Raw genomic sequence first — 18,348 nt, 5'->3', positions numbered from 1 at the left:
GATACGGTAGAGTCGAGCCCAAGATATGGTGAGGGCTCGGGCCGGGATGTGATAATTTGGTATCAAAGCTAATCTCAGGCCGAGAGTGTGCCTCGTCGGGCCCCTAAGGGGAGATGGATTGTAACATCTCACATCGCCCAAGGGAGTGGATCCTCTATGCCTTATATGTATATTCTTATCTCTACCTAGCACAAGGCTTTTTGGGAGCTCATTGGCTTCGGGTTTCATCAGAATTTCGAAGTTAAGCAAGTTCGCGCGAGAGAAATCCAATGATGGGTGACCTACTGGGAAGTTCTCGTGTGAGTTCCCAAAAACAAAACCGTGAAGGCATAGTCAAGGCCCAAAGCGAACAATATCATGCTATGGTGAAATCGAGCCTGGGATATGGTAGGGGCCTGAGCCGGGATGGGACACTTTTCGTTAAAGTTCCCTATTTTTATTTGTTAATTGTAATTTTATTATTACAATCCAATAATTAGAAGGATTCTAAATGAAAAAACAAGTGTGCAAATTATTTCTTAAAAAGTAATATGGGAGAGTATGTATTGTTTAGTGACTCTCCATGCGTCCCGGCTTTGAAACTTTCTTCTCCTAAATTATATATAATGGTTTGGTGACCACTTCATATCACTATGTTGGTTTATTGCTAGTTTAATTTGCATCAAAAGGATTCAACCATTATATATAAAGAATAAACTGTCGACCCCCCTGAACTTTCACCTAACTTTCGATCTATCCCTAAACTTTTAAATTGAAAAATCAAGGACTTAAACTAATTTTTTGTCCAATTTTCCCATGCTATTAGTTTTTTCATTCATTCCATCCAAATTTCTATTCAATGAAAACATGTGCACAACGTGGTAGTTCGGTCACTTAGTTCTTTCAAATAAATGAAAACCCTAGATTATAAAATGTTAACCTATGGAAATATGTTATTATATAGCTTTTGTGTCTAAAGATCTAATGAAGTGACGTTTTTGTTCTCAAATGAGAGTCATGTGATAATATATAACGTTAATTTAATGGAATCAATGAAAAACTAGTGGTAGGGGAAAATCGCCTAAAAAAATTAGTTTAAGTCCTTGATATTTCAATGTCAAAGTTTATGGAATAAATCGAAAGTTAAATGAAAATTCAAGAGGAAAATCTATTGTTTACTCTATATATAAATATGTAGGGGTGTGATATCCACACACCCCTTTTTACTTCTCACACACTCTTCTAAGTTTCGGTCGTTGGATCGGATGAATTGAAGAAGATCAAAGGGTAGAAATTAATAAGGGGTGTTTGAAAAGTAAAAATGGGTGTGTGGATAACACACCCCAAATATGTAATATCCCAAGAATTAATTATCGAATAAGAGAAATATTTGGAAAAAAATGTTGTGCTTATTTATTCAAAAGGTTTTCATATGAAGGTAGTGAACATCATTGCGAGTTCGTATAATCTTTCAGATGATTTTTCGGAGCTTAGGTTTTAATTGAATTTACAAGTTGGACCAATGGCGAATCACCACATGACAGAAAAAGGTGTGGCTGGCAAGCCACGTGACAGCTCCTGAAGGTGGCAGCAAAAGGATATGATCCGGGTTCTTAAATAAGTGCCAAGTCTACCACTTGGCAGGTTTTAGTTGGACCTTAAGAAGAAGATAAAATTACGTTGAAACGTGGCAAGTGGACATTGGACCACAAATGAAGAAAACGGTGCAGGTGCACCTGTATATTGGATCGAAAGCCGCAAAGAGGAAGCAATGAGCTTCATCTCTTTGTCTCAACCAAACACCATCTTTCTCTTAACTTTTGATTTGGAAGTCCGAATTTGATTCCGCTTTGGTGGGGAAGAGTACTACAAATCTCAGGTAATAATTTATGGATTTACTGCAGATTTTGAAAGCTGCCATTTTTGGGATTTATTCCTACACAAGCTTTAATCTTCAAATTTAAATGTTGTTTATGGTGGATTAAGCTTATTGGAAGCTTAACTGAACGAATTGAGGTTAATTTCTATATGGGCTAGCTGCTGCAAACCCTAGAATTATTTCATGGTTTTTAAACCTTGATATTTTGTGGCTGTTACGAAATTAAGGGAACTTGGTGAACTTGAATGGTGATTTGGTACTTAGAGATCATGATAAATGGGTTTGGACAGGTTTGGATTGAAAGACAGGAGGAACCAATCTGGAAAATAGCCATGAATATCACTATTCACGCTGCAGGGATCAAACTGAAATATAAGCTTCAGATTTGGGGCCATTTTACAGTTCTCTGAAAGTTAGGGGTAGTTTTGTTATTACCCGAAGGCTTGGGACAAAACTGTGATTTTATAATTGTTTTGGGGGCAGATGCTTGCTGCTTTTCCAACAAGGCAGCATGTATATAATTGAGAAATTTTTGAGGACCCAAATAAGAAAGAAAAATGTTTTAAGGGTGCAACTGAGATAAGGTGATGTTAAGCCTAATATCGGAATTCTAAAATAAAGGAGTTTCTATTGGTTGTTAGATATAGGGATTATATAGTGATATAGTTTATTTGTTGGATCAGGGACTCCAGTTACCACGATGGTTGTGTTTAATCGAGGTGTTGGTAAAGGACATTGTTTGCTTGCTTTGGACTTCAGGTAGAGGAAATACGGCAGACTTACAGAGATTGGCTTTATTAAATTTCGTGAAGTGTGATATTATCATTATCAATCTTATTGGTTGGTTAATGTGATCTGATGCTCATTGAATACATGTTTATCTTGGGTGTATACTTGTTATTGGTTATGGAAGTATTGGTAAAATGCTATTCACTGAGAATATGTTGTGGTACATGGGAATGATGAAATGAGATTATTTGTGCATCACTCATGTGTGAGAATAGTTAGAAGTTCGGTGTTGAGGAAGGAATTATGGAAATGAGGGTAGTTGGAAATATCTTTTGTGTAGTTGAGCCAAACTCTTAGTAGGTACCAAGTTTCAGGCGAGCCCACAGTGCACAGTTTCTTTTGGGTAATTCGGGATTGGCGACGAAGGGTTTTGACAAGATGACTAACAAAAGGGAAAATTAGGATGATTGAGTTACAGGGGGTTAATTTGTATATTAAAACATTTGAACCACCATTGCAGAGAGGTAAAATGAACGGTATGGGACGTGCAGGTCCGCGTGTTTTATTATATGAATTAACAGATAGAGATGAAGAGTATTGCATTGCACTCATGCATTGTTATTGATAATGATTTGGTACTTGATTACATGATTTTAATAACACGTAATTTAATATTGTTAATTTACTGTGATAAGGTTATGTCCCTACTGAGCTGTTGAAGCTCACCCATCTCTTGTTATGCAGGTTTACAAACTAAACAGTCTAAGAGGATAGATGGGATGAGAACGAATTAGATGTGAGGCTAGTATTGTATTTATTTATTTTTAGCCTTGTAAAGAATTATGGATTTCTTTTTATAAGAGGAATTTTATTTTTCATTCCGTTATTTCAGTTTTATTTTATTTATTTAGTTTTTAGCTCACGTTTGGGATTCAGAGTTATTTTTCCACCAACCTCGAGTTCAGGGCATCACAAAATATTTCTCATGTTGTATAAGCCCATAACAATCACATGCCGAATCAATGCTGCTCTGAATTCCAAAGAATTTGGACCGTACATGAGTCATGATGCAAACAGCAACAGCAACATCATGGGTCTCTACATAATTATCGGTTTTCTTTTTGGAACCAGCTAGTGCAATGGGAATGTTCAACAAACCATGCATTGCATGTAACTAAAAGTTCGTTCGACTGTTTTATTCTGTACAACTCATTTCCCACATCTAGTTCAAATAAAACACAATACATTGACAAAAGATTTTGTAGATCAAAGCGTTAAAAAAAAAACTCCTCGTGCATAATCGAGATTCTAGTTTCGGTTTTCTTCCACCCGCTATCGCTTAAATATAAAAAGCACATAGACAACACATTAACAAATAGATATTGTTCAAGGCAAGGATTTCCCCTCGCACAGCTCCTCAGGGGCGTTGGCACTTGGTTGGTTGTCGGGCGAGCTCTTGCTACTGGGTGTGCTGTAAGATGGGTCAGTGGTTAGTTTGAAAGGTGTCTTTGTGAGGTCTTTAGGTGTAGGTTTTGAGGCTCGCAATCAAAACTAACAAGTATCTCGGCATGCCACTGTTATCTTAGTATAATAGATGTTCGATAGATGTAATTTAAGTCAATTACTTGCATCCCAAGTTACTTAAACTTCTCATTATCAAAGGATAGTCGCAGATGGGTTAAGTCTGCATTAAGTTCTTTTTCTTGCCATGTAAATAAGGACTTTTAGTCCATAATCTTATATGTCCGAAACGAAGGGAGTTTAGGTCCCTTTAAACCATTTTCTTGATCCAAGTTTACTTTAATGAGAACAAGTTCATTAACTTACCAAATCTGAGTATAAATGAATCTCTTAAGTAGAAAATAGTTAGAAATAACTTGAATACATACTGAAAAGTACATTACGCGATAGATCTACTAACTGAAAGTACAAGCAAAGAAACTCGGGCAAGATTCCACCTTGTCAGACAAGGTTGAACATCTTGCAGCCACTTTTCTTTGAGTTTACAAAGGTTGTGCGCTAAAAGGGATAGATGACAAATAGGTTTTACACGAGAGAATCGATACTAAACCACTAAGGGAAGTTAGCAGAGCTTTTACACTAGACAAAAGATAGCTTTTCTAAGGGAACTGTAGGCTGTAGCTAAAAGGATTGAATATGAATGAGTTACAACTTTCTGGGTGCAAGTATGGCTTTAGAGCAAAGTTTGTATGTTGTTTGTTTGATTGGTTGAGTGTCATTGTCTCTTATACTTCTCTAGGCTTTGACAGTCAATTTGGCCCGACTGCTTTGGCTTCATTCTTGGCCAATGGCTCTCGGGGGGCAGTGAATCATCATCTATTTACTTGTAATGCCACTAGAAAGTGCTTTTTGGCTGATAATGGGTTAGTCTCTGTTATTTATCACTTCACTCATAGGCACATGGCCTAAGCCTTGGCTGAAAAAGGGTTTATTTTGCTTCAGGCTTCATTGCTGGGCTTTGGGCAAATTTGACTTGTTTTGGCGCCTTTAGGCTTCCCCTAATATTTAAGCCCAATGTTTAAATATTAACCCAAACAGATGTCATTAGTTTGATTTTGTAAGATGTTTTCTTGATGCAATATGACAAATATTTCTAAAAGGACTGAATATGAATGAGTTACAACTTTCTGGGTGCAAGTCTGGCTTTAGAGCAGAGTTTGTATGTTGTTTGTTTGATTGGTTGAGTGTCATTGTCTCTTGTACTTCTCTGGGCTTTTACAGGCAATTTGGCCCGACTGCTTTGGCTTTATTCTTGGCCAATGGCTCTCGGGGGGCAGTAAGTTATCATCTATTTACTTGTAATGCCATTAGAAAGTGCTTTTTGGCTGATAATGGGTTAGTCTCTGTCATTTATCACTTCACTCATAGGCACATGGCCTAAGCCTTGGCTGTCACATCCCGGCCCAGGGTCCACCACATCCCGGGCCCGCTCCACCACTGTAGCACAATATTATTCGCTTTGGGCTTACCATTCCCTCACGGTTTTGTTTTTTGGAATTCACGAGCAACTTCCCAGTGGGTCACCCATCCTGGGAGTGCTCTGACCTCCTTCTCGCTTAACTTCGGAGTTCCGACGGAACCCGAAGCCAGTGAGCTCCCAAAAGGCCTCGTGCTAGGTAAGGATGAGAATATACATTTAAAGATCACTCCCTGGGCGATGTGGGATGTCACAATCCACCCTCCTTAGGGGACCCGACGTCCTCGTCGGCACACCACGACCAGGGTTAAGCTCTGATACCAATTTGTCACATCCCAACCCAGGGTCCACCACATCCCGGGCCCGCTCCACCACCGTAGCATGATATTGTCCATTTTGGGCTTACCATTCCCTCACGGTTTTGTTTTTGGGAACTCACGAGCAACTTCCCAGTGGGTCACCCATCCTGGGAGTGCTCTGACCTCCTTCTCGCTTAACTTCGGAGTTCCGATGGAACCCGAAGCCAGTGAGCTCCCAAAAGGCCTTGTGCTAGGTAGGAATGAGAATATACATTTAAGGATCACTCCCTGGGTAATGTGGGATATCACATTGGCTGAAAAAGGGTTTATTTTGCTTTAGGCTTCATTGCTGGGCTTTGGGCAAATTTGACTTGTTTTGGCGTCCTTAGGCTTCCCCTAATATTTAAGCCCAATGTTTAAATATTAACCCAAACAGATGTCATTAGTTTGATTTTGTAAGATGTTTTCTTGATGCAATATGACAAATATTTCTAAAATATGGGTGATGATTTTCAGACTCACACTCACTTATTATTTATTTATTTTTTTCTCTCTCTGGATTAACCTTTGAATTATGTAAAGTAAATTCAAAGAAAAAAAAACTAGACTAAAGATAAGGAGAGTCCGAAAGTCACTAACTTAAAATATTACAAACTTAATTCTGAACTAGATGTCACATAGAGGGCATCTAGTTAGCTTTTCCCTAGCTACTCCTACCCTATATATGTAATTGGGCTTTTATTTAATTTGCAAGAGAGATTAGTGTTTCTAATAATTCAACACTAGTAAGGTTTAGGATTTAGGGGTGTTGCTAGAATTATTAAGGGAATTGGCAGTCTTTTGGGGACATGGTACCACGAGAAAATAATCGAGAAAGGATAAGAAGTTGAGTTAATTACATTTTAACGGAATATAATTATACAATTGGGGCTATTGAGCTTTCTTTCCTAGTCAAATTATTAAAGTTCGATGTGGTGTGAACTCAACAACTAATTCCCATTTGAAAAAAAAAATGGATACCTATGTATGTATAAACTTTGCTATATATTGAATTTGTTGCTGACAACAACAAAGTTAATGGATTATATATCCATGAGTGTTTTATTCTAGCAGGACTCAAAGTAAGATTAAATGGGTTTGGGCTTTTTATAATCCATGTCTACTATGTCCATTTTTTAATGGGGTGGGTACAGACATATCCATGGATACCCTCTTTTTCTTGGGGCTAAGAAAGCCTCAGATGCTTTGATAGTAATTAGGGTTTTCTAGTATAGTCCGTTTATAGGTAGGACTTTATTAGATTGGAGCCTATCATCACAAACCCTATACTCCCTATATAGCTCTTGTGATTAAGGTGCAATAGTGAGGAGAAGATTTCTGAGTTCTTTACGTGCAGATCATCATCTCATTCATCATGTAGAGCTTGTGTCTTAATGGTATGAGACAATAAGGGCTAACAATTACCTCAACTTTCTTCATATCCCACTCTATTCTCCACTTGTTGGCATGTTATGTTTGATCTACAACTTGGTGACAATGGTTATGACACAACATTTAAAATTTACTTAGTGAAGCGCAAGCATACAAGTAAATCAATTGATGGATATAATTGAGTTGCACATCTTTAGCCAGATTCCATACAATTGTAAGATTATTAGGGTTAAGGGTTTTGAACCGTAGACACGGCCTACTTTGTTTAATTATTACAATTGGGGTGGAAAAGAAAATTAAAACTTGAACTTAATTATGATTGATGTAAAATTGTGATTAAGGGAATGTTTTTTTTTTTGCTACATACATATTATATGCAAAAATTTTAAGTTTAACTTATGTATTTGTATACTTAAAATTTACTTTGCATAAACTCAACAAGCTTTGCATTTGCAAATTGCAAAAATTACATCATCAAATTTATATATATTTAGATACAAACACAAGAAGAAGATAAAAAACTTGACATCTCAATTACAATCACACAACTAGCACAAATCAAAACAATGAAAGTAGATGTAAAAGCAATCTTAAAAAAATTGATTGAAACTAATATAAAGCCTACTGAATCAAAGCAGAATAATCTTGAACAAAACAACATCACAATTTTCATGATAAGTTTTATATTTCTAGTTGTGCTAAATACTTGCCGGGCTAGTTTCATTAAAAAATAATTCTTCTTGCAGTTTTTTTTGTCTATTATATTAGACTATGCACTAAAATATACATATGCCACAAACTCTCCTTGGGCTACAGCCCATCATAATCTTTGGTGTGGCTACACCATTGTGTCCACTAAGATAATTTTTTCATTAAAATATATGTGATCTATATATGCTTAATGGAGAAATTTTTCAATGTGTTGGGACATGGTGGATGATTTTTTTTCTTTCTTTTCAAGTATCCAACTAGGAAATGCTATGGTATCCAACACTTTAATTTTATGGAAAAAAAAGGGGGCAAATAAAATGCCTTTAAATTATATATTTTGTATCCTTTAACAGATTAACTACTAGTCTCATTTGATAATTAAAATTTTGTAGACTCTTTCTTCGAGCTTGACCAATTAAATTAATATTAAATTAATTAACTTATATTATGACACTAGCTATGTGTGTCAAGTCGTGCTCCTGACACACTAAAAAATCTCTCTAGCTGATGCCCTAATCCCTCGTTTTGAAAAATATTATACGTTTTCTGGTGATCAGAATTCAGCACCAAGGGCCAAGCTGCTATCTTATTATTTTGTGTCAAGTCATGCTTTACTTTCTCATGATGGTATCTTATTCAATATATATTCTTACAATCGAGTTGTATATGAAAAGATAGGCTGCTGGAAACAAGTATTGGGAAAAGAAAGAGAATGGTATTGATCCTTTTCCTTTCCCAGAAAATTAATACAATTTTCTGTTCACATTGACAAATATTCATTCTTGAAGAAGCAAAGAACATATATACAAGTACAACTGAACCTTCCAAATTGCCAACTTTATTAATAACCCACTTTACCTATATAACTAGCGACTAAGATCACACTTGATCCATTATTACTACTAATCAATCTTTAATAATTTAAGAACCACAAGTAATGCTATGAAAACCAATTTTTTAGACCACACTTGCAAATCATGTGATGTGTCACCAATATGAAATAAGTACGTTAATACTTTAGTAATAATTAAACCATCACTCACTATGTCTCATGGCTTACAAAATATGGTTTATCAATGGTCTCCCTAGCTGGCATTACCCTTAAGACCCACATACTTTACTCATCCGAGAATTAATTATTCAGTTTTATATAGTCTCATAATTTTGTAGAGGCTAGCAAGAGAAGAAGCTAACATGAGAGGTAGGGAATTAAGGACATAATTTGTCATGACTGGTACCATTGTTTGTAGGTTATTTAATCATAAACTTGAGCTTAACGATAGTTAATGAATGTCTGTTTATAGTTCATATACCACATGAGGAAATTGTTTAATATACAAGAAAATACTCATTAATTACTAAATTGCAATAGTTTATAATAAACAAGCTTCTGAAGTTGTTTTAATTAAAGCTTTTATTCCAGAAGGTCACATTCTGTTTCTGCACTAAATCTTAATGGGAATAAGAGAGGAAAAAACATGATTCTAACAAACCCAATAATACCTGAGGTATATGAAATTGGTCATATTTAGTGTATATATATGGTGCCTTTATATACAAAGAAATCAAAGAATTTTAGTGTTGACTTTTGTAAGTGAGTAGGCCTAGTATTAAAGGTCACTAAGAATTTAGAATTTTGTTAAAATTTTCATTAGGCAGTTGCTAATGGAATATCAGCGTACATCTTAATTAGTCATTATACTAATACCACTATCGACCTCGCTTTACTACTGTCAGCTCAAGCTATATGGAGGGTTTCGAACCCTACACTTAACCTGATCGTATCCATCACCTACCTGCCCCTCAGACTTAACCTAACGAGTGCAAGTGTTTAGCATTCATATTAAGTTATTAACAATGGCGGAGCTAGTTTCCGTTGTTTGGGGTCCGCAGCAACTTCATACGAACTGTGGCTCCGCCCTGCGTATATGAATGGAGACCACTGTACGGTTATACCAGATGAATTTGAAAGAATCCTTGTATGATTAGAATCATGGTTCATGGGTTACCTAAAATAGCGTCATTGATTCTGCAGGCATAAATTCATAGTTCGTCTCCAAAAATCTATCAGACTCAATTATGATGGTGGCCACAAACGATGGCCAGAAATGTTTGTAGGTGGTACATATTCATATAGGCTTGCTGCATGAGTGGTTTTTATCAATGAAAATTTGACAATTCAATGTACTTTGGTATATTTTATGAGTTGACCCAGTAACATTCCCTCGTCGAGCCATCCAATCGCATATAGAATCACATAAATTTAATCATTAGGTCAAGCAGGGACTCATCAGTGACCTTAAAGGCAGGTTGCTGGCAACAATTTATGCAGAGTGATATTTTCTTTAAAAAAGAAAAAGAAAAAGCACAGTGACCTTAACCCCTACACACCCTTGCTGTTTATAGACAAATTTTGTGTTCCTCAATATAGGTTTATTGCTGGCATTTATTTCTTGTGGTGGCCGTGTAGTGTTTAATTCTCTTTGTTGGTTGTGTGAACTTATCTTCAAATAGAAGAATTAGTCGCTAAAGTAAATGTACCGACTCATAGAATACAACTAATTCTAGTCTACCCATTTCATTTAAGACGTGAAATTTTTATCCTTTTTGAAATTGAGGTTACACAAAATAGGGCCCTAAAAGGATATACTTTTATATTAATCTTAAAATATAAGTATTCTATACACAGTAACTATGTTCAATTTATTTTATATTGTACAAATTCCATTTATGTTTGTACTCCCGGGAAACATACAATACTCTACTCTATTTCATATTTCACAAATCGGGAGTAATTGAAAAAGCCAGACTCAGTACAATACGATATCCCATGGAATCCTGAATCTGATGCTAATAATATAATAATTGTACTAATCCACATATGTCTCTCTCCCATCAATCGAATCGGTACTAGTCCAAGAAATGGAAATTCCCCCATTTGGTTGATGATAAATGTGAAACGAAAAAGAAAAAAAGAAGAAGGATCGCTGTTGGGAATGAAATTATGTTATTTGGACTTCTTTTCACAAAAAATAGTGGTAAAATGAAATGGTTGAATAATTAAAAAATGAGATTATTCAGGAATAACCATTGAATGCTAAGATTATGCATTGAATTTATGGTAGTAGATCCATAATCAAAAGAATTTTTGTACATTCTCTTCGAGATCAAACATAGTAATTGAAGTTTCATTCACATATTATTTTATTTTTTAGTTATTGGGTGGGCTAAATAAAATAAATACTAAAAAAAATTAGAGGATTCATTGAGATTCTCAAATTTTGAAGATACTTTTTTGAATGAGCCAAGCCACTAGGATGAAACTAAAAGAGTTCCGCATTATTAACTATGTACCGCGCATATCACTTAGATGGGCTATAGAAAGTAACATATAGGAGGAAATGAAGAAATAGAATATGAAAAAAATTTAGAAGGAAATGAAACTCCTGCAACAGTTCTCTGTTCACCAATAAAATTTCGCAATAATTTCCGTTCAGATATGTTGCTTGTGATGGTGATCTTCACTTGAAAATTCTTACTGGTTTTAGTAGATTGAGCTGCCGAAAGCACATACGTATGGCACTAAGATGCTTACATTTTGATAGAAAGTAAACGTGGAAATTATAATCCAAGAAAAGAGAGAAATTAAGAAGTGGGAATATGTAAATGTGCTTTTGTGCACTTAAGACATGCAGCAAACATAACTAAGCGTTTGATTTTATTTTATTTTTAAAAAGGGGGACAACTGGTGGTAAGCCACGGTTATCCACCTCTCCCAGGGGCTGGGAAGATTCACAGAAACATTTCAGCCTCCCCTTGGCCACAAGTCTAGCTTCCACACCAGCAGCGTTTGATTAACGAAGGAAAGAATCTTGGAGGAGAGAGAGAGAGTACTTTTGGGTGACATGTTTGGTTTTAGGTACGTTAAAAGAAAACAAAAAAGAAAGAAGGAAAGAGATTCTCCAAAATGATGGGGCATTTGAATTGGGAGCCTAGATGGCATTTTTGGCCTTCTGCCTCCAAATTAGGGCAACACAGTGGCCATTGCAAACTGTGACAAGGCAATCGGGTTTTTAACTTCAAATAGTCTACTTTGATTCTCACTTAGCATCCCACACATTTCTCCAACCAAAAGTTTGGAGAAACCGTAACACTACTAGAATTATGGCTATAGGACATCAATGTTTGCACACTATTTGCAATTGGTGACTATAGATAGAAAGATAACACTCTTAAGGTGAAGAATCATCAATTTCCACTTCTAATAAAATAGGTAATTCTATATAAAAATAAATAAATACAGAATATATTTTGGTATCTATCTCTCCACCTTTGTTTAGATTAAGGTTTTTCTTTTTCTTAGTGAAAAGATCGAGTTCATTTTGTAAGTAATCACTCAGCTGCCTCGAGTTAATCCATGATTATATAGGAGAGGAGTACCGAAAATTTGAGATTATCATACAATCATACACTCACCTTTTAAGTTGGGATTGATTAACTACATAAAACTTATAATTTAAGTGAATATAAAATTGTAAATGTTAGAATTATGAGTTAAAGATTGATAACACGACGTATACTTGATGGTCAAGTTTGTTAACATGATGGCGTATTTTTGTTCTCAATATAGTTGGCTTATTGTGCACTCTTTATATGTATCAATTTTTTCTTTGTAAATATAAAAATGAGAGTTTTAACAAAACACTCCCGGTACTGTTCACTTTAACGAAAAATGACATATTTACTCTAAAAAGTCACTTCTGGTACTATTCACTTATAACACCTTTTTGTCCTTTTGATTAAAACTCAAAGTTTTCAAGCTCTTTTTATTAGTTTTTCTTATAAAAATTTGGAGTTCACAATGATATATTTGGAGTGGGAATATATTCAAGTGAAACTTTAAAGGTCAAAGTTTTTTAAGCTTTTCTTCTTGTTTGGTTGTTTATGAGAACCGCTCTTGATTATATAATGAAAGTTATATTTGTAACTCTTTTTACTTATTGTTTAATAACTTGTAAATTTATAATCAGTGAGTTCTAAAACTTGTTTTGCTTTGAGTTATTACTTTCTAGCATCAATATATACGTTGTCTCACTGGAAAAAAAAATGGGTTTTTTTATTTATTTATAAATTTCGCACATAGGCCACAAAATATGAAAGACGATCCTATCTTATTGTAATTTTTGAAAAAAAGTTGCAGTATCAATTAATTTTCAGTTAACAGAATAAACCGTCCCCATATTTTTCATCAAGACCGTCAAGTTAATTGACTTCAAATGAAAAGGCATCACGGCATAATCTGCATAGAGGTATTTTCCCCAAAACTATGTATTGATATTCCAATACAAGTGAAGATGTCCCATTTTGGGGAGGAGAATTGAGATCAAATTGGAGCAGCACGGTGCCACGTGTTCGTGTTCCAACAACAAAACATTATTCCAATCATATCCTCATATCATATAAAGTTGACACGTGGCTAAGGGAGGAAACACACCCTGATCCACACCTAGCATTTAGAAGTGTCAATCTTCAAGTTAATTACTTTGGATCACATACATTTAGTCATTTATATACTCCTTGAATCCAACATAATCATTTTGTGATGATGATGATGATGATGATGATGATGTGATGTATATATTAGCGCTAGAGGAGGTGGGGCTGATTAATTTCTCGACCGATATTTTTCGAGCAATATTGGCATGCATTCTATATTCTCTATGGCCAATCACAATTTCACGAATGATCCAATACATCTAAGAAAGCATTAAAATCAGACGGCTAGGAAGTCTCCATGGAAATATCAGTAGGGTCAATATTAATTTTCACAAAGAGATTCTCCATTATCAAGGGTATATATTTGCTTTACCCTTCCAAAAATATACATCATTCTAAAATTATACATATTGGTTGACCATGTGATTGATGCTAATCATGCGGAACAACTTAGACAGTAGAGTATGCAGTTATTAAAGCGGTTTATATCAATTATATAATATTATGTGGATAACAACTATACACAAAATAATAATAATATATTATTAACACGAGATATCAATGTAGCAGCATATAATAGATGCAATGTAAAAAATTTCTCACTCATCATCACCACCATCTACTGTGTGTTTTATTCAGTAAGTAATAGTCCTTGTAACTAGGATGTTCTCTCTCTCTCTCTCTCTCTCTCTCTCTCTCTCTCTCTCTCTCTCTCTCTCTCTCATGAGGTGGGTGATGAGGAGGTTGTTGTGGTTTATGGTAGTTATTACTAAATAACATAAATAGAGATGTCCCGCTAAAATTACAACTTTTACCACTGTGCCTGCCTACCATGTGTATATATATGGAAGCCCAATTCAATCTCATTGTGAATACGCTCCCTTATTTTTTTCCTCCCACTCACTCACTACCTTTGTGAGCTAAAGTGTTCTCTTTAGCTCCTCAACTCTCCAACTCTTTGCCTCTCCCTACATTTGAACAAAAGAAAACCACCTAACCCTCATTTCCCACATTGGATAAGTACACCCTCTCTCTCTCTCTCTCTCTCTCTCTCTCTCTCTCTCTCTCTCTCTACTTCCCATTATTCTCTCTCTAAAATTTCAGCCTAATCTCATTCATTCATGGGTAACCCTAATTAGGTTTTCTTCTTTACTAGTAAAAGTAGTACTACCTGAAGCTTATATATAACTACTGATCATATATGGACTTTCTGAAAGAATTGGAAGGAAAGCGAGTTCATGATCCTTTTGCAGCAAACATGGCAACTAAACCTACAGCAAAGCGCATATGGGTTCTGGGGCCCATCATCGTCGGAGCTGGTCCTTCTGGCTTAGCAGTTGCTGCTTGTCTTAAAGAAAAAGGTATTCCAAGCTTGATCCTTGAAAGGGCTAACTGCATAGCTTCGTTATGGCAGCTCAAGACCTACGACCGTCTCCGGCTTCATCTACCCAAGAAATTCTGTGAGCTCATACTCATGCCATTCCCTTCAGATTTTCCCACTTACCCAACAAAGCAGCAGTTTGTGGGTTACCTAAATGCTTACGCGGAAAATTTTGATTTGAAGCCTGCTTTCAACAGGACAGTGGTGAGTGCAAGGTATGATAGTAGATGTGAGCATTGGTTTGTTAATACTTTGGGATTGAAAAATGAGGAGACTGAGTATGTTTGTCAATGGCTAATTGTTGCCACTGGTGAAAATGCTGAGGAAGTTGTACCACAATTTGAAGGGGTGAGTGAGTTTGGTGGGCCTATCGTCCACACTAGCTCTTACAAGAGTGGTGAGTTGTTTAGGGGAAAGAAGGTTTTGGTGGTTGGATCTGGTAATTCAGGCATGGAGGTTAGTTTGGATCTATGCAACTACAATGCACGCCCTTCCCTAGTCGTAAAAGATTCGGTGAGCATACTCAACTCAGAACCCAATTTTTGTTTTTGTTTTTTTGTTTTCCCTTGAATATGATCGATTTATTTCATCATTTATGGAGGAATACAGCTATAGTGGTAGAGCAGTTGCCCCACACAAAAGTTACGAGAATCTAATTCGAACTCTCCTCCATTCTTGATATGGTTTCATTTCAATGCTTCTAGTTTTTCCCTAATTACTTTAAAAAGTAATGTTAGAGTCCATTTCATAGTGCCTCCGACTAGATATTTTAGAATAACTAATAAATTTGAGAGCTTACACTTTTGATGAAAGAAGTTGTTAATTACTATAACAATCGGGAAATGCTAAGGAGACTCTCTAAAAAATAAGACTCTCTAAAAAATAAGACATTCCATAGACACTCTGCCACCTCATATATTTGGCACAATATTTTATAATATTAGCAAAAAATTAAAGTTAAAATGTGAGGTGGCAAATAGTCCATAATCCCACTTTTAGAGTCTCCTTAACATTTCTCTAAGCAATCTATTGATAGAAGTACTTTAAAAGTTTTTTTTTTTTTTAACACACATGCTTATGTTTTGGAAGATTAGTGGTAGATGTTCACCAAGCTAGCAATAGCTTGGCATGTACTCTAGAGCCAATATAGTAAACGAAGACTCAAAACAAAAGTTGCTTCATTCTTCTCTTTACTTTCTTGAAATTCGTTTGCATGCGCAAACATTGGTCAGAAACACAAAATCTTATGCCATATATGTATAAAAAAAAAATCTATGTGCTAGCTTTCCCATACATAGAACGGTATTCTTTTGCAGAGAGTCGGCCAGTGGTATACACGTTTACTACAGAAACTAAACTAGAATATATACATTGAAGAAGAAAAACTCCACGCACAAGTTATCATGCATCTTCCGGTCCTTTTTTTGAATGCTTTTAGAAAACCCCTTTGTTGCCGAGCTTAATCAAATTAGCTAGAGTACTGTATTTTTCCATTTGCAACTAAGTCCGAATCCTTGTTTCTGTAATTTATCGGATGTATAAGGTAAAAACCTTTTATTTATTAATTTTCTTTAAACATACAATTCTAAATTTGTTTTGTTTTGCAGGTGCACATCTTGCCGCAAGAGATACTGGGAATATCAACTTTTGGATTGTCCATGTGGTTGCTCAAGTGGCTCCCCATGCGCTTTGTGGATCATCTTTTGCTTCTTGTTGCACGCTTCATGCTCGGAGACACTGCTCGGTTTGGAATCTACCGCCCTGAGCGTGGCCCTCTTGAGCTCAAGAGCATGACTGGCAAGACACCTGTTTTGGACATTGGCACCCTTGCTAAGATCAAAACTGGCCACATCAAGGTACTTAATAATACAATTAATTAAGTTAATCACGTCATCGTATCATCACGTCACTCTCCATTATGCATAAATTAAAATTAAATATGACTAATTACCAGAATAAATCATGTAGGTTTGCAAGGCAGTAAAGCAACTAAAGCATCAAGCTGTGGAGTTTATAGATGGAAGAGTAGAGAATTTCGATGCCATCATTTATGCAACGGGCTACAGAAGTAATGTAATGTCTTGGTTGAAGGTATGTATCATCATCAGGAATTGGTTCAAGTTATCAAAAATCAAATCATAATTACTAAAGAAAAAATCAAATATCGATGACATTATTAAAAAAACTGATCAATTTTGTTATGTAGAGACCACTTTATTTGATTAATTAATTAACAAATCTTATTTATTCATGAATGTAGGTATATGGAAATATATAATTGATGAAATTTTGTTGTGTTGTGATCAGGAAACTAGCATGTTTTCTGAAAAAGATGGGTTGCCTCGGAAGCCATTCCCGAACGGATGGAAAGGGGAATGTGGGTTGTACTCAGTGGGGTTTACACAACGTGGTCTGCTGGGTGCATCTCTTGATGCAAGGAGAATTGCAGAGGATATTGAGCATAGCTGGAAAGCTGAGGCCACGCATTTCATGGCTTTCACTACTTGTGCACTGCCACCGCCACCACCACCACAACCTGCTGCTTCAATTAATTAAGTAAAACTACCTGCGTGCATATTTTATACTACTGATGATGAAGAATATCAAGATTATAAGAAAAGAAACAAGTGAATGATCACTTTATGCAGCTGCCATTGGAGGGAATAGGGTGGGGGAAAAGGTGAGATTTTCCAATCATTCAATTATTATAGTAAAGACGAAGGGATGGCCGATGTAACAAAAGTTTAATGCTTCTTTTGGCCTTTGGGAGGAGGAGAAACTTTACCTATCATGGATGGCGTAGTTCTCATCATCAATGTGTACGTACTACGTACACATCTTGTAAATTACCACTTTTTACTTTAGTTTGCTAGATAGGATTATATTAGGAGGATTACTGTTTAATTAATTAAGAAAGGGCTTGGGGTTTTTTAGATTTGGTTTTCTAGGGTTCATAATTTTTAGTAACTGATTTTATGATATGGTGGTGTGAAATGTGAAGTATAAAGTATAAAGTGCATTTTAATGTTAATATTTGTGATTGGTGTATATAGAATATATATATATATGATATTCCATTAAGACTCGTATAATTCTATCTATAATTTTTGGATATGTGTTTTCTTATATACATAATTAGTGTAGCTCTTTGATGTCACGCTCTCAAACTCAAGGCCAAACTGTTCTTAAATGTGGCACTAGAATTTGTGGTGCGAGGTCTTACACCTGAAAACTGTTAATAAACTTTAGTGATCAAGAACCATTTCCACAACGAAGCGATAGAAACAAACCCTCACTTACCAAATGTGCAATAATGTTAGCCGGGAGCTATATATATATATATATATATATATATATATATATATAAAGTGTTTTTAACTATGAAATTGAGTTTTGAGGGGCTAATTTGTGTTTTTATATAATTCACTATATGTTTATAAATATATGTAAAAACAAGAGAACATTCAAATGAACTTAGACCTAGGGACCATATATATATAACAAG

The 18,348-nt window shown here is 35.5% G+C and overlaps 1 protein-coding gene and 1 long non-coding RNA gene across 2 annotated transcripts; both read left to right on the top strand.

The window, feature by feature from the left end:
- Positions 1–1,564: 1,564 nt before the first annotated feature.
- LOC126605318 (uncharacterized) lies at positions 1,565–3,465 on the top strand. The gene is made up of 2 exons (XR_007616911.1): positions 1,565–1,858; positions 3,332–3,465. It is a non-coding gene; the product is annotated as an uncharacterized LOC126605318 (long non-coding RNA).
- Positions 3,466–14,327: 10,862 nt separating this feature from the next.
- Positions 14,328–17,874, top strand: LOC126605313 (indole-3-pyruvate monooxygenase YUCCA2-like). The gene is made up of 4 exons (XM_050272685.1): positions 14,328–15,356; positions 16,451–16,699; positions 16,812–16,934; positions 17,151–17,874. The coding sequence occupies exons 1-4, from the start codon at positions 14,664–14,666 to the stop codon at positions 17,397–17,399; spliced, it is 1,314 nt and encodes a 437-aa protein (XP_050128642.1). The 5' UTR covers positions 14,328–14,663; the 3' UTR covers positions 17,400–17,874.
- Positions 17,875–18,348: the final 474 nt, after the last annotated feature.

This window comes from Malus sylvestris, chromosome 15, assembly GCF_916048215.2.
Source record: "Malus sylvestris chromosome 15, drMalSylv7.2, whole genome shotgun sequence".
Lineage (NCBI taxonomy): Eukaryota > Viridiplantae > Streptophyta > Magnoliopsida > Rosales > Rosaceae > Malus > Malus sylvestris.
This window is presented reverse-complemented; position numbering and strand designations above follow the sequence as displayed.

What these genes read in the sequence shown, in the direction of transcription:
- LOC126605313 (XM_050272685.1), top strand. Translation starts at nt 14,664, where the DNA reads ATGGACTTTCTGAAAGAATTGGAAGGAAAGCGAGTTCATGATCCTTTT. An exon ending in TCAAAACTGGCCACATCAAG is followed by an intron (nt 16,700 to 16,811) that starts GTACTTAATAAT and finishes TAAATCATGTAG; the next exon opens with GTTTGCAAGGCAGTAAAGCA. An exon ending in ATGTAATGTCTTGGTTGAAG is followed by an intron (nt 16,935 to 17,150) that starts GTATGTATCATC and finishes TGTTGTGATCAG; the next exon opens with GAAACTAGCATGTTTTCTGA.